The sequence below is a fragment of the Pelmatolapia mariae genome, linkage group LG5 (assembly GCF_036321145.2).
Source record: "Pelmatolapia mariae isolate MD_Pm_ZW linkage group LG5, Pm_UMD_F_2, whole genome shotgun sequence".
NCBI lineage: Eukaryota > Metazoa > Chordata > Actinopteri > Cichliformes > Cichlidae > Pelmatolapia > Pelmatolapia mariae.
Genome location: NC_086231.1, coordinates 8375488 through 8403460, shown reverse-complemented (window position 1 = coordinate 8403460; position 27973 = coordinate 8375488). Strand labels below are relative to the sequence as shown.

The window sequence follows — 27973 nt, the reverse complement described above, 5'->3', positions numbered from 1 at the left end:
GCATGCACAAGCAACACAACACCAACTCATCCTATTGTAATCCCTTAGTTAAAGTATATTAGTTCATACAGTGGCATTTGTAATGAAAAAAAAATATTGATTGCTTGATTATTAGATGGTAGCTACTTAAAAGAACAGCATCAATAATCTGGTATGCTGTAATAATATTTAATTACTTATGAAGCAAAGAAAACACTACTGAATAATGAATTAACAACTGAATTCAGTTTAGTTTATCCTCCAATTTAAATAAAAGCTAATTTGCTTGAAAAGCAACAAGATGAGGAGGTACAATTTAATGAAGTGTGACGAAAAAGGGGCTACAAGTCAGTTAGCTAATGTACGGCACTGACATTTGATTAACTAAGACTTGACACCCGTCTGGCAGGAGTACATGAAGGAAACACTTAGGTACACTGAGATAGAAAATTAAGGAGACAACAAGTATTCTCCTGTTTTGAAATATATACAATTAACTGACTATGTATTAATACACTCAGAAACGAACAATTATTACATGACTTGTAGCCTGAGGAAAAAACACACTAGCATAGAGACACATAAAAACAATGACGGAAAATCAGACGATCATGCAGTTTGATGAAAACGCAATGGATTTCCATGTGACACTTGAATCAGCTGTGTTTTTAACTGAGGCATTCATGGAGTCTGGTAAGCCAAACATGGATTGTTCAGACATACATTCAGCAGAAATTCATACACTTTGCAGTCAGTGCATCCTTTTTTATACTCTGTTTTATTATAAAAATGACACAGAACACAAACACACATACACAATATAATTATGGTTCCTCTTTAAAACATGCCACTATTTACATCATCTTGTAAATACATGCTGTAGCCTATTAACAAATTTTGCGGGATGCATATGTTAACAATTGTAAAGAAGTACTGTGGATGAACCTGTCAGTGTGCCGCTGCTCACCATTAGATACTTCTGCTGGCGACGTGGATGCAAACGAACGACTGCCTTAACATTTTTTTTTTAAACAAACTGCCCCCTTATAAAAATGTCCTGAAAAATCTATGTTGACATTTAAAAGCACTCAATGTAGACACAAATTTCTATGAGTTAATTTTTTCCAGTTTCTGAAATTCTGAGAAAATATTTTAATGTGTTGGCCTCCCAAGATCTGATTTTGGATTTTTTGATTTAAAGAAAGTAATTCACAAAACACCGATTCCCTGATTTTGTCTCACTTAGAATTCACTGACAACATCAATGTATCAACTCCGGTTGAGTGGATGAGTGGGCTGGAGCCAATCCCTGGAGCTAATCCACAAGAGATGGGGTAAAACCCTGGACATGTGTCCAGTTCCATCAATTCATGGCCAGTTCAGAATCCAAAATTACCTACGTAAGCAGTGAAACTCAGCAACAGCGAGGCTCTAGACAGTGTTTGAAGCCAGAAATTAGTTGTCATTAATAATGATTTCAGTTACAATGATTTGAATAATAAGAAAGTGATACTGACTCTTTTCCCTCCCGGTAAATTAGGAAGATTTTCAGGTTCAGGTTGTCACCACGTGTGATTAGAGAAAGTGTCATCCATTTTCTAAAGCTATTTTTTGGGGGGTTTTGGTTCCTGCAATAAATGACAATTTTAATCCTACTTGTGTCTACATTTAACTCAAAGAAACCAATATGGGGACAGTCATGATTCTTTAGTTAAGAGGAGCTGCTACAGGAAAGAGATCAGGTCATTGGTAAATTCAGTGGAATTTAAATGTCAACATTTTAAATGTTCTATCCTCAGTCATTCCCTTATAATAATCAATTCTTTGTATCCTTTTTTTGCTTCCAAGCCACTAGACATTACACTAATAATTTGCCTACAAGTTTCAACATCACCATATTGCAGCACTTTGTCTCCAGGATCAAAAAGCTTGTGTCCCGACCGAGTGATTCAAACAAGACAAAATACTGCGAGGCATGATACATGCTCTACTCTGCAGCTCTATTTGGTTCAAGCAGATGGTCCAGGATGTGTGTATTGTATATGTTTGATGATACAGTTGCTATGTTTAGATTCTACAAACCTCATTAATACTTCCTTTTAAAAATCAAAGCTACATCTTACATTTCAAATTCAATAATCTATAAAAACATTTTGTCTTTGACAGAAATCCTCATGTTGTTTCAGCAGAAACTACAGAAATATTGAAGTGAATTACAGTAGAACTACAACATCAGCCAATGACATGGAATCGTTTTAATGAATGTCAAAACATAATGACCAAAATGGCACTGTCTTTTACTAAACAACAGAAATCAAAGAAGCATAGTCAGTACTGTTTTCAGCATCATTGGTAATCCTTTTTAGTGCCTTACTTCTACAATGGATAAGTAAGGTTTTACATCCAAGTGGTCAACATAGCCAGATTTCAAATGGCACATTCACAGTGTCCCCGACACATTTTGAACAATATTCAACCACTTTAAAATAAACAATAAAACCTGCACTACTTCTCAAAGTGTCATATCAGGAAGGCACCCTTGTATTCCTGTCTTACATTACACCTGTCTGAAGACACAGAAATGTGGGTTGAAGCTAAATGCATAGATGGGCCTTCGTGGCAACACAAAACAAGCAACTTAAGTCAGACAACTGCATCATCCCTGCTATATGGTTCTGCTGCACTGTTTGCACCATCTCATATGTGAGCTGATAAAATCAAGAAAAATGTCATATGTATTCCAGAATTGATTGTTGCATTCATTGATCTCAACCTGATTCATCTGCACTTGAATCTCTTCACATTGATAGACTTAAGACAAACTTTATGCAGGAAATAACCCCAAATTACAGTACTTTCTATTGCAAGTTAAAGCACAGTTATTAGCAAGATACAATACTGGGCGTGGTGCACGCAGAGCAGTGGGGAGGTAAGTAAAGCATGCTCTATAAACTAAACTAAAGCCTTTTTTTTATATATCCAGCATTGTCTTCACCAATACTTTCATAAAGTGTCAGCACCCTAAGAATGAGATTCTTCAAATGAAGGAAAGACTAAAAGTCGATCATTCATTAACCAGTCACCCGGTAACTCAACACCATTCTTCTCAGCATACATTAATGTGGGAAATGTGATGCTCAAAAAGAGTTTCAGATATTCTACAATGTCTTTTTTTTAATATATTTTTTTTGAGCAGGACTTTTGACAAATAGTCATGTGTGAAGTCATGAAATTCATGCAAAGTAGGGATGAAGATTGGATTTCTGAGTTAGTGCATTAGCTGGTTGGTGAGGCGTGTTACTTCTTTGCATTCAAGGCTGCCAGCTGGCCATCAATTTCCTCCTCTGGCTGCAATGGGTGCCACTGGGCAATGGGACGGCGTGGATTAGCCAGCATGTCAGACCAGTGCTTCAGACCTAAGCCAGTAGCCTTACTGCCCACGAAGATTTTTCCAATGGCATCATTCTTACCTATCTTGTCATAATCAAACACTGTGACTGCCACCAAGATTTTCTGAGAAGGCAGCAAGAGAAAATTTAATCAATTATCTGTTTTCTGGGCATTTCATCATTCAAACTGTAGTGGAGATTCATTCATGAGCTATTATAACATATCAGTGAAGTCCAAAAGGTGTTGTATGACTTGTACTGTACCTGCATCTGTTCCAGGGGGATTTCAAAGCTGAAGGATTCATTGTAATATGGGTTTAGGGTGTTCTTCTTTACTGTAGTCTTCTTTTTCTTCAGACGCTTACCACCCTGGAGCAGCTGGATCTTTACATAAGGATCTGGAAAAAACATGAATATGATGAACAAAAGAGAAAAACTTATTCTGTCAATGACACAACCTTTAGTGTTTTTTAATTTGTTTTTTGTTTGTTTGTTTGTTTGTTTGTATTTTAAATGGTTTTTCTTTGAATTTTCTCTTCGAATTGAATTTTCTTGCATGTGCCTAGAAAATTCACAAAGGAAGAGAGTATTATGTGGGGGGTTTTTCTACCAGATAAACCGCAGGCATCCATCTTCTTCAGATTCTTTGCCTCCAGGATGCAGACAGTGAGTTTTCCAGCAGTGGGGACATAACGAAGGGAGATGCAGATATCTCCAAGTTTCTCAGGCTGAGCAGTAAGAGACACAGAAATGACAAGCACACATACTCATCGGACGTTCATAAATTGCATTTTCTGTGATGGGTGGGTGCAAAACATAGCTGTTATTTATCAAGATTTATAATCTTAGACTGAAACTGAGGGTTTTTTGTTGCTGCAACAATGACATTATTTGGAATAAAACCCCTCTATCTGGATTTATGATCGCTCTGAGCTTTTAGACTTTGAAAATCCACATTGATGACTGGGGGCAGGGATAACCTTGAAAAAGACACTGGAAAAGACTACAGATACTAGCAGGTTATGTATGTAATCAGTTCTGATAAATTTAAAAAAGTGAGATAATTTCCTTAATTATTCAAGCAAACTATCTCACTATCTCATCATTGTTCACAGGTGTAGAAATGCAAGGAGAGAAATTTGTTGCTCCACTGACATAAATAAAATCTTTGATTTCTATATGTGTCTGAATGTTTGTGCACTATTATGAAATTCCATCTTTTAAGAAATGCAAACTAATCAATGAGCTGAATTATTTCTGAATATTAAATATAGGATAATCAACCAGTGCCATAAAAATCTTGCTGACTTCTCCAACCGAGTCAACATCAAGCCCCTCAGCTCTACCGAGAAATAATGCGAACTGTAGTTTCCAAGTAAAATTAAATGCAAATAAACAAAGAGGGAGCATTTATGGTGAACTACATTTAACTGTGTTTAACCCTGAATTGATACACAGTTAGTGCTCAAATAAGTATTCATGGCAGCAGCATGAAAGACCAACAAGAAACAAACTATAGTGGAACCATTTATCATAATGAAGGAACATGTAAGCTGGTGCAATGGTGCAGCTCAATGTGTTCTTAATTGATTTTTGGTCAACAGTGGAGCATTGTGGCTCAGAAAAATAAGATAGAATTGATCTCTGTCTAGACAGACAATACTTGATAGTAGCATCAATTCATAATTGGTTTTGGGCTTTTTCTTAGTGTTGGTTGACACTCAGAAAGTATAGGATATCAATGGTCTATTCTTTAAAAAGCACAGAATGAATCAGTTCAATAAGCACCTCCTCTTGATCAGCACTCTCGAGATCCCGCCACTCCTCAATAGGCCGTCCAAGGTCAATGGTGTTCATGGGCAGCTTTACCTCTCCAATAACATCATGTTTTGAAAATCGGTCATAGTCATAAACAGACATCACCAAGGTCTTTCCACCAAGCTCCTCATAGGGTACCTGACCAAGAAACACATTGTCAGTTATAGATTGTATTTATCTGTGTCACAGGATAAATAGGTTTATTTTTAATGTCATTAAACTTCACATGAACTGCCTCTGGATTTCTTGAAAAGGGCGAGTTAGTCCCACTGAAAAAAAAACCTCATTAAATGATACAAATACTTGCTTACAAATGTATAGTGTTTAGCAGCTGCTATACAGAAAACAGCCAATAATCAAAACTAAATGGAAAAAACTAAGTGAACTAAAAATGTTAAATTACAAATTATCAGAGAAAATAATCTGAGAAACCAGACAAATAATATGCCCTAAAAGCACTAAATGAAATGCACGGTTATTTTCTCAAATGCAAACAACAAACATATTAGGAAAAATAAGTTATTACACTCCAACCCACTGAAATTTATGTGAAAATGAAGATGAGGACACCTCTACTACAACCTGCATAGGCATACATGAAATAAAAAACAAATAAGCATCTTCTGTTTTAAAAAGAAAGAAAATATCTGGAATAAATTTTGATGGAGAAACAATAAATCTGACAGTGAAATTCTCATGGGAGGCATCTGGAGATGCAAGGGCAGCCTGTACAATAAGACATTTTTCTGCTGCAGTTTTAAAATTTTGCAGACTGGTATCGCCTGCAGCTTGACCCAGAGAGACTTGCAAAGTCTCAGCGGGGCTTATTAGCTAGGAGCAGCTAAGAGCAGCATGTAGGCTGCATAGGCCAGTGGGTACACACACAGAGCCAGACAAACCTGACATACTGTCAGTTTCATACACAAAAGGCTGCAATAATTATTTGTGTTATTTAAAAAAAAAAAAAAACTTGTTCAAATAAGATTTATGTTTCTTTTTTTTTTCTTTTTTTTTTACAGCTGCATGTTTTCATATAAGAACAAGACTCACCTTGAAAACAAATGTCTCATTGAAGACAGGGTTCAGTGTTTTTTTATGCACTTTGGTGTCAAACTTCTTCTTCTTGTCAGGGAAGAGCAGGACTTTAACATAAGGGTCTGAGGTTCCACCTGAGTCCATGGACATGAGATCTGCAGCTTGAAGGATACCAATTGTCAGCTGTGTGGAGAAAATGAGGGTGTATGTAAGCAACAGGAGCAGTGAAAACAGAATTTTATCAGGCAAAAATGCAACTTTTCTTTGAGGGTCACTGCCTCAGACTGGTTATATAAGCCTCGCAATCCATCACCACAAGCGTCTCAGCTGACTGGAGACAAACTGAATGTCAGAAGCTTTTCCTCAGTGTCATCCAATTGTCACAGTGTGATAACTTCTAAAAAAAATGTATTACACTGTGTGCTAGAAAATACAGATTTTAGCTGTCTATATTTTACAGATACATTTAAAATACAGCCATTTCACCCTCTGCTGTGTTTCATATCTAGTGAATTATTGGCATTTTGATTGAGCACATGAAGGTTTGCTCATATGCTGTTGAGTAATCAGTTAAGCTGCTGGAAGTACCAAGGTTAGATAAATGTTTTTTCATTTACCTCAAGCCACTATAACAAGTTACCCTTTTAAGGTTTAGCCTCTTTTGTCTTTTCAGCCCTAAAAATAACTGTGGTCTTACTGACAATGTTCATCTTCTGCATACTCCTGTTCAGGTTTTGTATAGTATGTAAATGTAAACCTTGAGTAACATCAACTTAACTGTCCGGTTTTGTTGCTATTAAAATTGTGAAGTTTATATTTGGTGTTTGTTCATATATCATTCAAAGCCTGAATTAGGGAACTCTCTATTCCTCAAAATGTCATGGAAAATTACTCTTTTTCTGGCTGCTGACAGTAATTTCTGATTTATGGAGTAATAAAAAACAGCCATCCAATATCCCCTTTGTAAAAACTTTTGACTTTAATACATCAAAAGAATGAAAGAAGAATTCCGAGTCTCATTGATCTCACTCTTACCAATGTTCAGATATCTGTTCCAGAAAAGTTTTCAAAACTGGCAATGATGCCTAATTTGCATAATTGAATGTGAAATTTCAGAAGACTTTACAAAAAATAAATAAATACAAATATTTGATTAATGTCTTGATGGATCCAGGTAAGGAAATCCCAGAAAGTTGATACCGCTCATGGGTGGCGGTGGGAGGAATGCGACTGAAGAAGTGGCCTGGATGAGTGAAAAAATGTTTCTCCCACTAAAAACACTGTGTCCAGACGAACAGTTTCAGCTTTCTGGGAATTGGATTAATGTAAGTAATGAACTAGAGAAATCTTATGGTATTATCTTTCAATTAAAATGTTTGCTTTAGTATTTTGGCACCTTTAGAGTCCCCTATTATGAGCTGGATTACTCAGCACAGTGGCATTATGTGGTATTATTGCTACTATGCATCTCCCAGGTAAAGAAAATGTTTCATTCATGACACCCATGAAAGAAAAAGCTTGTTTTTTCTTTGCACTTTGGGTTAAATAAACAAGAAAAAGCATTCATTTAATTACTATAACTTTACATTTTTTTATTATCTTTACACAGAACCAAGCTACTAAAGCGAGTTCCATACTGAAGATGACATTAATTGGGTCATCTAACTCTTTAATTTAAACATGTCTTTAAACACTAAAAAATTTCAAATGGGTAATTTAAATATAGCAGAAAACATGAAACACTCCCTCCAAAATTGTTAATTATTTCTAGAGCTTTTTTTTTGTAGTTCACAAAATGTGATAACCACAGACCTTTGTATTCTCAAAGTCATAATCTATAGAGTATTGCAGCTTCCCCAGTTTCTCCTGCTCTTTCTCCTCTTCCTCTTTCTCTTCCTCTGTCAGTCCAGTCTCTCCCTCATCATCATCGTCATCCTGATGTTTCTGCAGTGTAAAGGTAACAAAACAAAAAGCTATGTTAAAGGTAAGAGTATAAAATGTCAGGATACAGGGTTCCCCATAACAGCCAGCATGCCACAGACACTGGAGCTCCAGGAGTTTTTATGTGGGAGATACATGTTTTGGTTACTGCTTACCTGCACAGCACCTGATGATAAAAACCAGGAATTTATCATTTACAAGGACATAGCTGCCTGTAATCGGTATCCCTACTTTTTTTTTAAGAAACTGTAGAAATGATTGTCTCAGTGTTTGTGGATCAGTGGGCAAGTCCTTAAATCTGACATGCTTCAGCAGTACAGTGACAGCCAGAGTCAGTGGAGGCATTGCATGCTAGTTCCACTAAGAGGGGTAATAAATGCCACATCCTAATAGTGAAACTGAAAATAAGAATAATTTCTTGTTGTTAAAGGCCTTAGATCTTAACAAATGAGCGAGGAGATATAGGTTTGGATAGACCCCTAAGGAACTAGCTCTCAACAGCAAGAACAAATGCATATTAATCAATAAAAATATGACATAATATTCAGGGCAAGGGGATGTATCTTATCTTATAGGATTTATTTTTAAGACTTCAAATTTGTTAACTTGCATCTCTTTAAATTAATGTGGCAACCTCACCTCACCATTATTACAAAACTAAATCAGGATTAAAGGGCACAGCTAGCTATTTGAATTTTTTTAGAGCCTTACTGCTTCAATATGATTTTTCTTATTAAGTAACTTAAGTGATCTTGACTTTGTAATCTTTTCTTTGGGTCATCCAGTGTCGTCACATCCTACCTCCTCCTTGAGTATTACCATAAAACGAAGAGATTTGCAAATATTTGGCTCACCATGCAGTTTTATCATCACCGTTTCCATGTCTCCCAAACAACCAGCCATGCCCTTTATCACATGCACAGATTAATAGTGTTAACAGTCTTGCATATCATATTTTAATCCAATACTTTCCATATTGGTGTGATTTACAGTAACATTGTCCCAAGAACAATGTGTTAGATGGTTAGACTCTCCTCTCTGGGGTTTATGGAGCACATCATAGCTTTCCATTGTTACATTCTCAAGCTATCATACCAAAAAACTACAAAGTAATGGGGAGGAAATTAAAAAAAAGAAAGAAAAAATAGCAAAGGAAGCTACAACTTTCATTCCATGAAACCCCCCTCCGCCCTGGGGGCCAGAGAGCATCGACATGAGCTATCCACCTACCGTAGAGCAGGAGTCCACCACAGTCAAGAAACACGAGGCACACACAAGACAGACACAAAGCGGAAAAGGAGGAGAGCAGAGAGAGGAAGAGATTCAACTCACAAGACACCAAACACACTTCAAAAAGAGAGGCAATCAACACCACCACCACCACAATCATGATGAGAAATGACACGCTTGTTTTAGGCTCAGGGCGATAATTTCACATTGTGGACACAAGCAGTTGATTGCTTTAATTAACTGTCAGTGGAGCACAGGGCAGTCTATGTTAATATAAGCTGTTTAGCCCATCGAATTAAGAATTTATCCTTCACTTTATTGCACTTTGATTCACAACTTCCTGATCTTTCTGCCGGCCTCATCCTTTCATTCATTACCTTTTAATATGATAAGCTTTGTTTTGTAAGTTGACGAAACATTCTCTGCTCATTATTCTTTGCCACATTGCAATAAAGTGTGCCGTTTTTCACCATGGAGCACAATGGAATACGTCACACGTTTAAACAACCACAACAACAACAACACAAATTGAGGGGAAGAGAGCTCTCCTTGTGTCCTCTACAGCCTGGGCTAAAAAAGCTGCTGGTAAAAGATCAGATTTAGTTAGCAACATTGTTAAAATCTGGGCAATAACTATCATAATAAATAATAACAACTTGAATAATAAATTATTGTTGACAAGAAGCGACAAAATTTCACCAATGCATCTTGTAACCTTGACTCTTTAGCGTGTAGGAAGCGCGAGGCATCATACCTCACCACCCTGCATGTTCTTCATGTTGAAGCCATCCTTTCCCTTCTTTCCTTTCTTGTTCTTCTTCTTCTTGCAGCAACATTTTTTGATTATGCAGAAACAGCAGGTGAGGATTAGCAATGCTGCCACTACAGCAATGGCAATCAAAGCCCACGGAGGCACTGTTGATTTCAAAATAAACGAGGAAAAGTTGAGTTTGAATGGAACTTTGGTGTTTGCCAAGTGTTAATGTTTTGCAATGCTTGGAATGATGTAAAAAGCTCTGCAGCATTACTTACATGGGATTTTATCAATTTCATTTAAGAATTTGCTCTTGATCTCCTCAAACATGTCATTCTTGCTGATCTCTGTATTGTTCGAGCCAGAAGTTTCTGGTGCTGAGGTGGACATGGCAGCTGAGGTGGGAGCCATGGTCATGGTAGGGGCACTGGTGGGCTCGGCCGCTGCCATGGCCTGTGGCCGTCTGAACAAGTTGAACTTCATTGTCAAAGACTAGGCACAGCGTCCCTGAAACACAAAGAGATCAGATATGAAGCAACAAAAATTGCTTTAGTGGGATCATGGAAGATTTGTCAAAGAAAGTGAAAAATATTGAATGTTGAATTAGAATAAAGTCATTATGACTCAGGAAGTCATAATGACTTTATTCTAATTCAACATTCAATATTTTTCACTTTCCATTATGACTCAGGAAGTCATAATGGAACGTCAATCAAATTTAGCCATCTGCACCAACAACAGAGGCAAAAGATTGAAGTAACTTCTTAAGAGGGGTGGTAAATACATTAGGTTACCTATTCACCAGCAACCAACAATGTCCACTAGGAGTCAACCCTCACCTTCAAGGTGAAATGCAACAGTGATTAACTTCATATATGGACAAGACTTAAAGGTTATTATTGTTGAAATGCATTTTTGTGTACAACTTATAGCCGAATAATCACTCCAGGTACGGTAGAGTATCTACTAGATTAGCAGATCAGACAGTTAGAAAGACACTTTCACTTAAAAAAATTAATTAATTTTCCACATATCAGTCAAGACCACTGCAGTTGGTGGCATGATTTTTGGTTCTCCCTGCTAACTATTAACCTAGTTAGTAATCTAAAACTCCAGAAAGCTGCTAAATTGATTTTATTCTGACTTACCTCAGCTTTCCATTATAATTTTTAATTTTATGTTTGAGTGATGATGACCTTGAGAGCTGCAATAAGCTTTCTCAACTCTGTGAAAGATGGGGAGTATGAAAACAATGCTTCATCTGCGACTCATCACACTCATCACACAAGTCACAGAAGTTGAAAGCCCTTGATGTTGCTGATGATATGAGAATTTAGTGTGTGTGAAACTGTGACCTGAGGTGATTACACCTCCACCTTAAAACACAATGATCTTCCAGACCTAAAGGAGAGTCTAAAAAGTTATCCAAAATTAAAGGAGTCCTCAATATATGTGAGCATCTGTACATGTACATGGTGGCACAATTGTTAAATGATTTTATAGAATAATCGATACATAAACAGCATCATTTTGTCAGGTAAGTATAAAGAGAGACATTAGAAATGAATAATTAGCTTATCTTAATGACTTGAACCAGAAGAAAACAGCTGCTAACTCAAAATTAGCAAATGTCAGTTGCTTGTCAAACCACGGAGTATTGTTACTTAAAAATATATATGATGAGTGAGCTTTAGAGGTCCTTAAGACAGACCTTATTATATGTGACAGAACCATATCTACCATATCTATTTTTCTGGAAAAATACCAGAAACACCTTCCCTGACATGACGAATCACGCTTCTCTGTCTGGCAACCCAATGGGTGAGTCTGGGTTTGATGGTTGGCAGGAGAACGATACTTGTCCAACTGCATTGTGTCAAGTATAAAGTTTGGTGGAAAGGGAATTATGGATGAAGAACTTTACTGGCCTGCACAGAGCCTTGATCTCAACCCAACAAAATACCACTGAGATGAATTAGAGTTCACATTTCGAGCCAGGCCTTCTTGTCCAATGTCAGTGTCTGATCTCACAAATACACTTCTGGAATAATGGGCAAAATTTCCCACAAAAATCAGACTCGTAAAACTTGTGTGAAGCCTTCTCAGAAGAGTTTAAGCTGTTCTAGCTGCAAATGTTTGGCCGGCATCACACAACCCTATGGATGAAGAATGTATGTCACTCAAGTTCAGTCATTTGAAGGTAAATGACTGAATACTTTTGGTAATAGGGGTTTTCTTCTACCAACCAACTAATCTGTATTTATTTTTATTATTTATAACCGACTAATCAATGTTTTGAAGTGATCAGACCAATAAATAGTTGAAGGTTCCACCTTAAGAGTTCAAATGTTTTAAGATCAATCTTAAAATAGATTCTGAAATTTTATAGACTGAATTTAACGGGTTAGAGGTAGCTGGAGATCTAAGCTGTGATGTTAAATAACATAAGAAGGCAGTCATCTAAATCAGTTTCACCTCCCAACACACTCTAATAAAATGAGTGTCTTCTCAGAAGGGCCCTCTTTTAACAGATGACAACTCCAATTTAACTCTCAGCCCCAAGTGAGCATTATGTTATGCATTCTCTGTTTGCTCTTTGCATGACTGCTGGTGGCAGCAACAACACTAACATTTACTGCTGAGCACAAATGTCAATGCTCTTGTCTAATTGAGGCTTGCTGTTTGTCAAACTGCTGCAGATCGCTAGATGAATTTGAAAACACCTGCTTAGTTTTAATTAACTATGAATAACTGTATTATAGTGCTGGGACAGGATTGTTTCCTATTGCATTTAGTCATTTATTTGATTACTACGCATATCTCAGGAGCATAATGGTTTAAATTGTGTCAGTAAGACTACTTATTTACCACAGTGTGATATATTTCTAGGAGCTGCTACTCTGACTGATACGTTTTTTTTAAAACTAAATAATATGATTTGGATGCTGCCTTTACTCTTTCATGAGCCTCACAAACTCAGCATAGTGCTTAAGAATAACTGGCAGCTTGACAACCTTTTATTTGTTTTGTCACTCTGCTAATGTTTCCATGTTTATTTGTTTTCCACTCCAGGGTAAAGAATTCAAAGAAATAAAGCAATTTAAGAGAAAAGGTCACGGAATTAAGATGTGTTTAAGCAACTAAGGAAAATGTAACATGATTTACATATGTTTTTAATTCCTAAGCACATTAGGAATGTTTTATATCCATGCTATGGATGTAAGACAAGTATAGAATTAGTACTGGCAACTAAATTTGCTAGCGTTACACCTTTTTTTCAGTTGATCTACTGTGATCTGTACGAGTTTCGTACTATAAAAAATGTAATAACTAAAAAAAAGATTGTACTTTTTATTGTGTAAGCTTTAAAGTACAATACTATCAGCTTTTTATCAGCTGTTTGCTTGCTATTACACTGTTATTTTACAGTGTTTCTACTGTAATTATCAAACTTTTATTACTGTGAAATGTACATACATGTCCTCCTCATATAACGTGAATCCAGTTTATTGTCTTTCTTGAACTGTACGGTAGCTCCCCATAATTCTTCGCAACACCTGGTTAGAGAAATGCTTGCACAAAGAAGAGGTCTGGTCAAACTGTGATTAATTGCTTCAGGAGTCTCAGCCATTGTGGCTCATTGCTAGCTGTTCTCAGCTATGCAAATAGTAGATGCACATACAGAACTATCATAGTCTAAAAACACTAAATGAATGCACAGTAGCTAGATGTTAATGTTTTTTTCTATAGATATCACCATTTACAGTATTCAACTGTATCCACAAAAGTTCCTCTAGTCATACAGAGATTTGCTACAGCGAGTTTATGTGTCATTATCAAAGGAAGTGGTACGCAGCTAAGGATATCAGTACCTCAAAGTAAAAGTGAACTGTCAGAATATGGCAAACATAATGATGATATAACCCAATCTTAATTGATTTGCAGCCCACAGATCGATAAGTATTGCATTTCAACATGTGCACTATTTCTATTGCTGTAAGGTAGACTGTGCACTGTTCACATACAGTGGTGGTCTATGTGCTGTGGGCAAGCACATCATTGTTGCTAAGCAATACTGATAACGTCTATAGCTGAAGTGACCAACCAATCAAATAACCAGTTGGCTCAAGGCCAGTGTCAAGTCACTGCCCAAGTGGTGGGCATGACATGATATGAATGCAGACTGCTCCCACTGAGCTGAAATGTATAATGGTTATGAATAAAGTTTTTGCTCCAGCAAAGGTTCTTCAAAAACATTATATTCATCGCCTGCCCGTATCTTTCATTTGTCTCTAAACCCGTCCTCACCCCTAAAATGAAGCACATCTGAGACTGCAATGTTCAAAAAAAGCCTAACATTAAGTCAAATATTATTTTCTCCACTACCCGAACTTCCCTAAGTTAATTCTGTCTCCACTGAGAAGAGCAGTGATGAGAGAAGTGACTGAATGGAAATAGAATGCAATATGCCCATACCTTCCCCTCTTATTTTAGCCTACCTTCTACCTCTGTGCCATTAGCACTCAGTCCTTATCTCCCTTGGATTTCGGCAGCTCACCACTGGCCGATATCACTCAGTCACAAAAAACAGGCTCTGACACATCCCCATTCACAAGTAGAATCAGGTCCGGAGAATACAGTGCAACCATAGCAGTTTGATATGGTTTACCCAGTTTAAAATGCAGAGAAGATTCCTCTAAGATAACTGTGGTCCAGTTGTGCATCTTAACTCATTTTTAATCTACAAAGATCTTCAAGACAAAACTCACCAGTCAAATGTGGTATTCCCCTCGTGGGGTGGCCCATCCAATCAAGAAGTGTTTGGGTTACAGTTCCTCAGAGCTGTGGTAACATAGTCTGATCTCTCCCATAAGCAGAGACTGCAGTCTCCTCTCACTTCTCTCCACTGCAGCACTACACCCCTCCTCCTCCCCCTCCTCTTCCTCCTCCTCCTCTGTCCAATGCACACCATCTCCCCCATTTTCCACCCTCCCATCACATATTTCCCTACACCCTCTCTGTCTCTCTGTTCAATGTACTTATGTACGCAACCTCTTTACCTCTTTCTCTCCATCTTTCTCATTCCCCCAGCCTCATTTGTGATGCTGCTCACACAGCTGATTGCAGCATGCCACTCTACGGTCTAGTATTGGAGGGCAGTTGTAAAAGATCAATATGCACAGACTCTAGGGTGAGGTTCATGTTAATAAAGCCACAGCCTGCACAAGTCAGGAATAAAAAGCAAAAGTATGCACTAGGACAGCTGAAAAAGTCTTAAGGCGGTGCAGTTTTTTATTTGCTTGTTCTTGTTTTTTAAATCAGATCTACTCCATGCAATTAAATGGTTGCTAACAACTGATCTCAGAAGTATGATTTAACCCTCTGAATAGACCCCATCTCTGTTAAGTCATTCAGAGTGAATAATTGAAACAAAGAGTGATTACTCCTATTTGTCCGGTGTTCACTGATCCCTCAGGAGACTTGTCAGTGATGATTAGAAGTGAGGAGATAACAAAAGCATCTTCTCGAGTTACAATACAAACAAAACGTATCCCACGGTATTGAGCTAAAACTATTACATAATGAAACGTGCTGTTTGAGCCAGAGACCTACGCAGATGCAGAAGTAAACATATGAGGTTTAAAAATTAAACTTTAGGTGCCTGTAGCTCGACCTTGCATGATAAATGGGTTTCAAATGTTCAACATCCCTAAAGCATTTATGTTTGTACATGTTTGAACTCTTTGCAATTCTGGCATTTAACTTTTTTTTTTCTTGCTTTTGCCTGAAAACTTTTTTCTTTCAGTGCTCTCCTTGGGGAAATACCTTTCTAAATGCTTAAGTTCAGCTGTCATCTGTTTGATGCCTGGCTTGATGTGGCTACTCTTGCAGTATGTCAGGTTGCAGTGCATTTAGCTGCTTCTACCAGAGGAGGGCAGGAATCTCATATAAAACTGCTGCATCACAGAGCATATTCTTTTTTTTTCTTTCTGGGAACTGCAAAGTTATGCCCAGAGACATTTGTCTTCTCTGCTTTGCAGGGTCAGTTTTGATCTGCTAAATGCATTTAGCTATGGAAAAAAATGACACAGTGTTCCTCTTTTTAGATAGAATATTAAACTGTGGATAAGTCACCACAGTATTATGCTTGAATAGGCCTTAATGTTTTCTCCTGCTTTTTTTGTGATTTTCTCGTAATATCAAAAGACTTATCCTTCAAAAGACTATTTTAACATTTTCGCTCTAGGAGTGAATTAAAAAATGCTGCATTCATCTTAAAAGCTTAATGCTTTAATTAGAAGTTAATGGATTGGTAGAGTGAAATGGCTGTGCAGTGGGGCCATGGGAGCAGAAATGATCTGGCTTTGAAGAAAATAAGCAGCTAGGGTGAGGTTAGGTGGGTTATATGGCCAATTCATGGATTTGTGTAAGATATTTTAAGATATAGGGCATTTAAGTTACTACTGCTTAAGTAGTGATGTCTGCACTTTTTAAGGTTTTTAAGTTAAGCCATTGTAATAAAGGAGATTGTAGTAAATGATAAGACTATTAGATATTATACAATCTATTTTTTCTTTATGATAAAGTATATCTTATGTTATTATCTCATCTTTAATTATTTATTTAAGACACTCTTTTGCCTTGCCCTAGATTGCATGGGGCTCCTTCATGAAACTGATATGCCTATTGTCCTTCTTTTTTTTTCTTACTTGATTTCTGGTTGTTCTCTGGAGTGACCCGATATGGCCTGACACCTCGTGGCAGAGCAATTTAACGAAACCAGGGAAAATATGAATAAGCTGTAAAAACCTCTTCTGAGAATTCAGTGACTGTTTTGCTTTTTTATTCTTATGAAATTTATTTTTAATAAATTATTTATTTTTGATATTAGCAGCATATTAGCATTAGAGCTTCCATAGATATCAAGAAATAGAAATCACAAGATGGCCGCAAAATAACCAAAACAAACAAACAATGAAACAAAAACAAAATGCTCAATCAATAAAATAATACCAGTCAGATTAAAAGATTGTGGATGGATTTTTTTAAAAAGCTATATGTTAAAATAGGTGTTAAAGATTTATTAAAATTGTTACAGTATATTTTTCAGTCAGTGTGACTAGATTGTTGCAAAATTCTCATTCTGCCCTTAACCCCCCCAAACACTGTGCTTTTACAGTATGGTTTACTGAAATTCCCACTGCATTGTGGGATACTCAGCTTCTCCCTGGTTCTTGCATTCTTTTATGAGCACCTGTGAATGAATAAACTTTTCCCTCCCTTTCTAGTATTCATCCCTGCTCTCTAGTGGATGAGTCAGGCCTGAGCACTGTGCAACATTAGGAGGTCAATAAGAGCAACACAGCTACTATCAAAGCCTCACATAGTAAACATATGCAGAGGGCAGCTGCTGACAACGTGTTCCCCGTGCTGAGTTGTGCTGGGACATTTTTGTTGAGATGACTTATCTCCTCTGAGGCAGCAGAGACGATGTGGAAAAAACTGCACCTCTCCCGGCTCCTGCAGGGAGTGCTGCAATGCAGGGGTGTAATGGAGAAATACGAAGCTAGAAGGCAGATTGTCCAATAGTCAGCTAGCAACTCTCTTCCTCTACTTCCTGCCATCCCTTGTTTCTTGTTTCCTAATTTCTTTCATCTTTTATGCCTGTCGTCGTAGCATTTTTCCTTCCAGCCATGTCTCTGTGTACCACTCATACACACGCATACACTGTATCCTGCTCTCTCTATCCCTCTCGCTCTCTCTCTCTCTCTCTCTCTCTCTCTCTATCACACACACACACACACACTTAAGCAGTCATCATCTTCTGGCCAGTCATTACTGCAGCACAGGCAACAATACACAGAAAAGACCATATGCTTGTAGTTGGCTCTGTACATCACTTGCAGTGTTTGGGTGTCTCAGAAGTAGCAGTTGGTCAGCATGGGGACAGTGTGTGTGTGTGTGTGTGTGTGTGTGTGTGTGTGTGTGTGTGTGTGTGTGTGTGTGTGTGTGTGTGTGTGTGTGTGTTTGTGTGTACACTTTACACCGAGTAGCTGGAATGATGTCATTCATCTAAGTGAAAGATGGGCAAGCCTTGACAACTCCATCAATGTCAACATGATCAAGTGAAAGAAGATGCTGAAAACTGGGGCACTTTAATGAATTTGTTACAAAAAGTCACTTTATTAATAAAACAAAAGGGCTGCTGGGCAAAGTCTTAAAGCCAAATAATTAAGCAGGCCAGAAGCTGGACTTGAAATGGGAATGTTGCTATTAGGGTATGCACCATATATTTAGACTGTCAACACAGCCGTCACAACTCGTACAGACCCTGTTTATGACAGACATTTTGACTTTGACATATAGCATGAGAACAAGACTAGGTCTAACAATAACTCATTTACATTTTAAGGTCCCCTTGATTCATTCATACCGATTTTTCCTCTGCTTCACATATAGTCAGCAGGTCCAGCTAACACCATGTTCTAACAAGAATAATAAAAGTTTGAGATACACACACACAGAGATGTGGAAAACCTGACTATAATGTGATAAAGATTAAGCCCTGTTTGTCCATGCCAATGCAGAAGTGAGAATAGATTAGGAAGTGTAAGAGAAAATGAGTGGACTGTGAGTCTCTAGACTTTACTTGTTTATTTACTGATTTTCTTACATATGGCAATGCAGGTCATGATAATCAAGCAAAGATGGCACAGAGTATATCAGTGTGTATTCCATCACTCCAGTGAAATCACTTGAGCTGATTTTACAAATTTTGTAGACAGAGAGAACAAGTAGAAGACAGTCTGCAAAATACTTTAACATGTTTTCCCCTTTTTGACTTGAACGTTCAAGTCATAGTATTTATTTGCAGTCAATATATTGCAAACACAATTTGCTGGAAAGCAGCCATCATAAACATTATTAATTACACCTGTGCTTCATATACATATTTGACATTTGTGGAGGATCTAAGTACTTGGCATTTGCTAGCAGTACAATAAAATGTGACACAAACAAAGGCAGATCCACACGTTTCTTGTGGATTCGGGGACACTGACAATGGAGGACTGAAAACAACACAAAGACTGTACCAATTTCTAGAATGGCTGTGTTTTGTTTTTATCTATGTACAAAGTTATGAGAACAGCACATGTTCACCGCAGGCATTTTCAGTTCTCATAACTATTAAGATTAATAATAACCGCTTTCTTCAAATGTTCAAACTGTGATAGTGAAATTTTCATGATAAAGTGAGTATACACTTTAACAGGACACAGAAACTGATATAGCTGAGAAAAATTCAGCCATGACTCATTTTATTATTTTTATTTTATTTTATTATGATTTCTTTTCTATTGGGGCTTTTAAAAATGTCTTGGGAGTCTTTCTGATCACCTACTGGATAACTTCTTGTTCAGCAGTGATTAATAAATGTCCACATGTTTATTTTTGCTCTAATGAAAGAAATGTCAGCACAGTAAACTCAACATGGGAGCAATTAAAACAAATAATGTTGGATATGTGTGGTATAAAGGTGCTGAATGAGAGGACAGCTAATTGATCTCTAGGAGAAATGTGTGTCCTTTGAATTCTTCCCAAAGTGCATGGCAATATGTCTGTGAAGGTTCTCAGTAATCCAGGTCATGATAGTCTAAGGAGCTTGGAAAAAGAAAAGCGTCTGGACTTCTTTAAGTTTAAAGTTTAACCTCCTAGGACCTAGTGTCCACATATGTGGACATCACATTTTGGGATGTCTGGACCAAAACACTTATTTTTTCCTCTACAAGGGCCTGATATCCACTTACGAGGACATTATACTGCCACTGTTCTATCAAAATTTAAAATGAATGTCCTCATATGTGGATCTCATTTTTCTCAGAAACAAAAATTTCGGTAAAAAAAAAAAATCTGGTAATTCTTTGTTTTTAAATTCATCAGGTCGCAATCAAACAAAATAGCAAAGAAAAATTAAAAATGCATGCCATGAAAGAGTTCGAGTCTTAGGAGGTTAAAGAAGTCCAGACGCTTTTGTTTTTCCACGCTCCTTAGACTACAGTGACCTGGATGACTGGGAACCTTCACAGACATACGTGTCCTTTGAATGAATAAACAACAACAGCCAAATAAAATCAAACTTCAAGTTCGGCTGTCCGGAATAAATAGAAGGCACATTTTATAATGCAGTATATTACCATCAACTTACTAGTGGAAAATAATCCTATTCACATGGGCAAAGCTAACAGAAGCTAATAACCGCAAAGCATCTTTCCACTAAATTTCCCCTGTGTGCATCCATGTATATTAGCTTACAGGCAAACTACTGCAACTATCACGCCCACAGATTATTTCTCTGTGATGGGAAGTTATTGGAGGATAAAAGAAAAATGATAGACAAAAAACAGATTGCAGATCTTCAGTTGGGGGGTAATCTGTAAAGCCTTGTTATGGAAGTTTGTCTAGTAAACATTTCAGTAATATACATTTTTTTAGTTCTTTTGAGTTCCTTTCTTTTGTTTTGATGGTGTCCACTGTGAGTAGATAATGCATTATGATTGAAATTCTGACTGACAATACTTTTACAGACAGTAATATGGTTAAGGTCAGTAAAGGTGTCAATAAACCCACTATCTCCATTTTTTTCATAGAAAAATAAAGACATGTTTTACATGAACTTTAAGCATATATTGAACTGTAAATATGAAAAAAAACAAGTAAAAAAACAACTCTGTGACAATATAAAAGGGGTCACTGAAAAGCCTTTTCACATTTCACAGACTTTGATAATTATCACCAGAGTCTGCAGCATTTCTTTTCTTAACTTTCTGCAACTTTTTCTCTTGTTTCACCACTTTTACATCATTGTTACAGCTGCAACAGGAAGCTGTTTTCAGTTCAAAAGTAAGAATATAAATAAATAATGGAAAAACTGGTGGTGACAAATGCTACGTGGCAAATGATAAAGAATGCCCCAGTAAAGATCCAAATTAAAAGATCTAAATTTAACATCTCTCCATTATACCCAGTGGGGGACAATAAATAGAAGACTTAAAGTACCGAGTATTGCTGTATCTACACTTAATGTCCTGGTTATAATGAAATGTAATCATTTGTAAGTTTAAGCCATTTAAAGAAAATATAGATTATTTTCTTTAAAGAAGTTAGAAAACAAGGAAGCTACATGATACAGATTGCAGAGTAGAGTTTAATGGGTTTCAGGAACATATTTCAACTCGGTTGATAGGTTTATATAGAAGTTTTTATATATCAGATAAGTCAGATGGATAGTATTTCTACTGTTGTACTTATTTTTGTCTTTGATGATATTCTGGAAATTTTATAAAGCTCATAGCAGCAAGTTTTGCACTCAATTGCTTGTTTGTTTGTTTTTTCATTCAAAAAATTGTCTCACACCTAAAAGTGACAATATCCCAACACTCTTCTTTGTGCAAGCCAATAAAAACTGGTATTAATCAAGTATAGTACAAATATTGACAAAGTGGTCATAATCTGTAGCCTTGCTGGCCATATTCTCTGGTCTGTGTTTTAGATCCTTTTCAACACATCTGTCTTTATCTGCTTTTTTGGGAATTTTAAGTCAGGTACAGCTAACAACATAATACCAGATCACAGCTGAGCCGCCCTCCAGCTGGTCCAGTGTGAAACCAACCATAGAGGGCCTGCATGTAATCTTGTGGAGAAATTAAAATCATAGTTGAATGTTTTCTGTTGGTGTGGTCGCCCTTATGTAAACTTTTCATTGTGTTAAAGAAAACAATGAAGGAGACTGTTACAGAAAAAGTTTGTATTAGCATCTACATTGTAAACATTTTCTAAATTCAACTGGGTCATTTTGGTGTCTTTAACTAGAACAAATATTGAGTGGAAACAGAAAGTCAAAAATAAAAGTCCATGAACATGGTTGAATACAAGACAGGACTTGTGTGTTTTAGATTGAAGTCTGGCCCATCTAAGACTGGATCTGTAAGTTCTCATTGCTTAAGCGCCATGAATGCACAAAGATTCAGTGTGTACATAAGGAAAACTGAGACCATCATCACAACTAACAAGCACACAATCTCTAGCTCCAATTGTTTGAGATTTAAGATTGTTTAAGCTGGATCAAATGCTGCACTTTACACTAGTACATATAGGCTGTGAGTAGAAGGGAGGAGGGGCGCGCCATTTAGAGACTAAGAAGGAAGAAAAAAGAGAGAGAATACACCACACCACCAGTGAAGGATGAGTTGTCCAAATGCATAGATCTGGGACAACAAGACAAATCAGTGCTGAGTAAAGAGAAGCCAGGAGGAGCACTAGTTCAGTAAGCAGCTAATTATATGATCCATCTGACTTCTCTACATTTCCTCTAGCCTCAAAACCATTTTACATCAGATTTCATTGTAGACTCTCGCTAATTAAACAAAGAGCAATAATTTGCCCACTTATTCTTCCTCAAAAACATACATAACAGAGCTTCCATTTTTGCAGGACAATGTTTACAGGATATATAAGTCTGCTAAAATCTAAAAGATCTGAAAATCTTTAAAGACCATCATATATCAATCTTAACATCCCCCATTTTCTGCTCCACCAAATTTCCAGATCTGTCAAGGGTTTGATGCTGAGAGAGGATAAGACAAACTGGCATCATTAAAAATAATTCTCATCAGCAAATCCTCACAAACAGGTCTGCACTCTGCCTCAATATGTGAAAAGACATGAGGATCATTTTTATTGTTCTGTTTTTTTGCATGATCAGATATTTGGTGTAATAGATGTAGTAGAGGTAATGCTCCAGCAATGCTCCAGACTTTTGCATCTGGCCAGTGTAAGACTGAATGACCAGCAGACTATAGTAAATGCAGTAAAAATAATAAATATCTTGTTTGACAAAAGGATGCCCTGCTGTGAGCTACTTTTTTGCATTCATTCCTTGCAGTATTCTACATTGTTACTGCAATCTGCACTTGTCTGCATCGATTGGCTTAGCTTGATTTGAGCGCCTAAACTGACCACAAGAAGCTTTGATGTATTCTTGACTGTGTTGCCAGCGGACTGAAAGCAGTTCAAGCAAAAGAAGTCAGATTCAGTATTGGCGCTGTGTATTGGCACACAGAACAGATCCTTACAGACCAGTCATTCGCCTATTATCCCTGAGCAGTTATCTGTTAAACTGATGGAATTCAACTGGAAATATACTGCAGCACCAGCAAAGACACTGATTCAGCAGCTTTCACAGCAAAACTACAGCAATATCTGGAAAACATTCCTCTTAACTTAAATGCTGTGAAAATGCTGCCTATCAACATGAAAAAAAATCATCAAATGTCATGCTGTGACATGGCACTCTTTATATTCACTGTACCAGTAAATGGTCCATGTGCACTCTACACATACACACACACACACACACACAAACGTCGCTATCTGTAAATGAAAAACATCATTCTGAGTGTGCTTCATGTACACTGATGCACCTGACAGGCTGTGAATGAGGATATAGGTTGACAGGAGGGGGATTATAGACTGCAGAACAGCCTCCCATTTCATGAACCATCAAGCAGCAGAAGTGCCCCAGGCATGCAAACCTGGAAATGTAATGTGGAAACTCAGAGTATCAGGAGCTGAGTACAAACAACTGTCTATAATCAGGAATACAACATTAGTGATATTCTGGCTTAGGTAATTTCACTTTTACTCAGTCATTAAGTTGCTATGGCATGCAGCGAAATATGGTTTGTTTGGTTTATTTGGTTATAGACCAGTAGGGTCATTCGAATAAAAAAAATTGAATTAAAAAACGTGCAAATTTAAAACCATATTATTTTAATATTTTAAAATATTTATTTAAGGATATTTTAATTCCCCTACAACCTCCCACTGTATGATAATTGTAATTCCATGTGGAGTTGCATCTTTTAAAGAGTCCTCTGATTAAGAGATAAGGCAGAAATATAGAAGCATGTTTTAAGATCCCACAACCTTTCTCTAATGGAGCTCCAGTTTTTTAATTATTTTTTTCTTTCACGTTCTTTATTATCAGCATATATAATAAAAACATTTAAAAATGAATAAAGCATGAAGCAATTTTCAAAACCATTTAACAACCTGTAGAAAATTTCTATTTTATTTGGACAATTAATGCTACTCCTTAACTGAGTCTGGTTGATAAGTTTCCATTGATGCATATCACACTTTGATTTGAGGCTATTTGGCCTGAAAAGCACTTAATGTGGTGGAGGAAGAGTGTGTACGGGTAAGAGTGGAAATGGGCCAATAAACCTATGTTAACAGCAGCTGGGAACTTAATGCTAACATCAGCACCCTGACATGAAAAAGTCATGGCATTACTTTTAGCCATCATACATTTATTTATTGCGAATCACTTAGTCTACAAACTGCAAAGACAAAATTTATCAGAAATGTTCATAATTACATGGTTAGCATCCCATTTGCTATCAGCATTCAAAAGTGAGACAAGGCCTCAAAGGAAACCATCAGTAGGATAGTTGCGTTCTAATATTTGGTGGATTTGTAGTAATTAGTCACAAAGTAAATTTTGGACAGTGTAGATCTTTTCCTCATGATGGTGCCAACTTGAATGCCATAGTAATCCAATAACTGAGGACAAACATTTCATACTAATCTGCAAAGTTGGAGCCCATGTGATACTCTGGGAAAAATTAAAAAAATTACTTGCATTGTTGTGATACATGTTATTGGGAACAACAAATGCCAGTGGGCTACCTCATTTTGTGTGAAATTATGATAAATTCTGTAAGACTGATTTGATATTCAAACAAAAAAAAGATCAAAACACTGTCACTAGGAAATCACACTGAACACTTAACCATTTAATAGATACGTTACTTCCGTCAAATTACAGCTGGAGACCCCCCCCAGTGAAATGCCATACTGATTTCATCACAACACACCAAGTCCTTGTGTGTCCTCTTTGTATGCAGCTTCTTTGCTACTTCAGCAACAAAAACTGTGCAGTGCAAAACAATACAAACTGATGTTATCCTCTTCTTCTCATAGTCCAAAGATTCTTTAGACATTTTAGAAATGACTCAACTGATGTAGTTGAACCATTTTTTAATGTCTCGTACAACTTTGGAGTCTTGTTGTTAATCTCAAAATATGTCACTCTTTTTTGATTAGTCACCATAGCAACTTGATCTGGACCATCTTAAAAGTCATACAGATGAGATGTATAAAAGATATGAGAAAGCAAACAAATCAACATTTAGTCATTTGTGTTTATTTAAAATACTAAAAGAAGAACTCTAGACTCTGTTAGGCCACAGTACTGATATATATACATCCATGATATATGAAGATAGAGCTTCTAACTGGCATAGCTGATAGTTGATAACTGGTGTATGAAATCATTGACCATCTTCCAGTTTTTATAGTTTATGATAAGAACTGTACAATTAATAAACCGAACAGAAAAGAAAACTAATGCAGGTGTGTAAGAGATAAATGTCTAAATGCTTTTAAAACAATGGAATGACAGAGCTGGGTGGAAATAAGATGAGAATAGAAAAAAAATGACATGTGATGTCAGTGGTGCATATAAATGTAATGTCCATGGATGTCAAAGGAGTTTGCAAAGAAAAGCGTCTGGACTTCTTTAAGTTGCTTGAAGACGTTTCACCTCTCATCCGAGAAGCTTCTTGAGATGAGAGGTGAAACGTCTTCAAGCAACTTAAAGAAGTCCAGACGCTTTTCTTGGCAAACTCCTTTGACTACGATGACCTGGATGACTGAGAACCTTCACAGACAATGTCCATGGATAACAAAGGGTCAACAAAATACACCTGAAAAGAATCATGCAATTTGAATAAAACTAAAATAATGTTATTATGATGTCATTAAAAGCAGAAATATGCATGTGCAGATTTAAATCAATGGAGTTGATATTGAAAGAGTAAATTAAAAACAGACTTCTTGGGATAATAAAAGTTACAAGATTTAGTTTTCCAGGTTTATTCAGATTTTGCAATCAGCACTGATGTGTGGCTGTAAAGTCATAAAGTTGCCAAAACTATATGTGATTATATTTTTTATTTTACATGGTGTATAAATTCTGTGTAATCAGAAATATATTTAGTGTTGTTATTGAGGTTTCATTAAGGAAACTGGATAAAAAGTAATGCATATTTTATTGAGAATGCTTAGGATTAAACAAGAGTACATGTCTTCCATTGCTTTTAAGATATGTACAGTTAATCAGTTTTAAAAAAAAATCACCAAATAAAAAACCAAAAAACAAGATGTTACTCTGTTAAGCATCTATTGCAGCACAAAATGCGCCATATGTATGCAGCTGCTAACATATTGCACCTGCACATGCACTGATTCATCTCTGCTAATGTATAAAGAAAATCCTCATTTGGCACACACTCTGAGGAGTGTTCCTGTCATGTACTTATAATATCCCTGGGGAGTAAAGAGACTACGGCATCACCTGACCTGTTCACACCTTCGCATCATAATCAGCCCAGGAACAAACGATGCAAAAGAGAGTATTCCCCCTCTTCTGCAGCAAAACGTGAGTCACTTTTAATTGATTAGAAACTAAAAAAGAAAACAGAAAAAACACAGATATTGGAGATGAGATATGGGGCTTAACATGAAGAATGTGCCTCCTAACTCAGTATCCATCAGAGGCTGTAATGCAGAGAGCTTTACCTTCAATCACCTTCAGCCAAGCAAATCTAATCTTTTTTAAAGAAAAGGCTGCAATGGAGTACTTAAATTCACCAATCTAAGTACTAATAAGATGACTCAGATTCATTTGAAACACTGAGCTCTGCAGACTCTATGTGGGCCCTTCACTCTTGCTGGCTCAGCAAATTTGACTTTGCACACACTCCCAGTGTATTTTTACTGTATAACATTAAACTGAGTACCATCATCCCTATAGAGCATTCGCACACTAAAACAAACCAATAAAATAACAGAAACAAAAACAAAACAGTGAGAAAATGAATAAAATGAAACAAATGAAAATCTGTTACATATAACAATTTAATGTTTGCGCACTAAAAATCAATCATCGCTCACTGTTAATCAGTTTATAATCATCTTTGTCATAATCAGCCAATGAAAGTCAATTAATATTTGTTTAAGAGTGAAAAAAATTCAGTTCTCAAGTTCTATCTCACTCATACGTGCTTTGTTTATTATGTAACATTATACTGCAGCGCTACATGATGCTACGCACCAGTCATTAAGGGACTTACTGGCATGCTTTAAAAGTTCCACTATAGCAGATTTTCTAATACGAGACCCTGCATTAAAAGGAGAAGTGCTAAGACTGTCTGCTCTAATTACCCCTGAGCCATTTATTCTCTCTTTTTCTGTGTGCAGGGCTTTTTTTTTCTACATTCATCCAGGATGTGTGTAATGAGGCTAGGTGCCTCTGTGACAACTTGCCACACAGCAAAAGAACCAGTAACAGAATGCTTGGACATAGAGGGAAAATGCAGCTTACCTTGCAGAGAGATGTGCTTCCTCCTAACCAAGGAGAGCGGAAAACAGGGTCAGATATGTTCTTAAAGAGATGAGAGAAGTCTTAATAGTCTGCCCTTTGACTCATCCCACCCTTGAAATACATTGCAAAAAAAGAAAAAAAAGTAGTAGCAGGTCCCAGTGTCACCTGGGGGAGGTCTCTATCCTAGAAGACACACATAAACGAGACTCAGTTTGTTGCTAATGCGTGCTCAGATCGGGCAGGGAGGAGAGGATACACTCATTAACATTGTTCTAACACACTGAAATAAGCACAAGCATCAGAGCCGGTGCAGGTCCA

The 27973-nt window shown here is 36.9% G+C and overlaps 1 protein-coding gene across 5 annotated transcripts; it reads right to left on the bottom strand.

Moving 5' to 3' along the window:
• Positions 1–653: 653 nt before the first annotated feature.
• Positions 654–27973, bottom strand: LOC134627454 (synaptotagmin-2). Of its 5 annotated transcripts, none has more exons than XM_063473534.1 (10): positions 27821–27973; positions 27656–27715; positions 10425–10653; positions 10147–10307; positions 8034–8165; positions 6237–6404; positions 5157–5324; positions 3979–4096; positions 3633–3766; positions 654–3492 (listed from the first exon to the last, which is right to left on the bottom strand). In XM_063473534.1, exons 3-10 carry the CDS (start codon positions 10627–10629, stop codon positions 3277–3279), a joined length of 1302 nt encoding a protein of 433 aa, XP_063329604.1. In that variant the 5' UTR covers positions 10630–10653; positions 27656–27715; positions 27821–27973; the 3' UTR covers positions 654–3276. The 5 variants fall into 5 exon arrangements, with proteins under 5 accessions (XP_063329604.1, XP_063329606.1, XP_063329603.1 ...); XM_063473536.1 differs by having other exon boundaries at positions 27656–27678; XM_063473533.1 differs by having other exon boundaries at positions 27656–27973.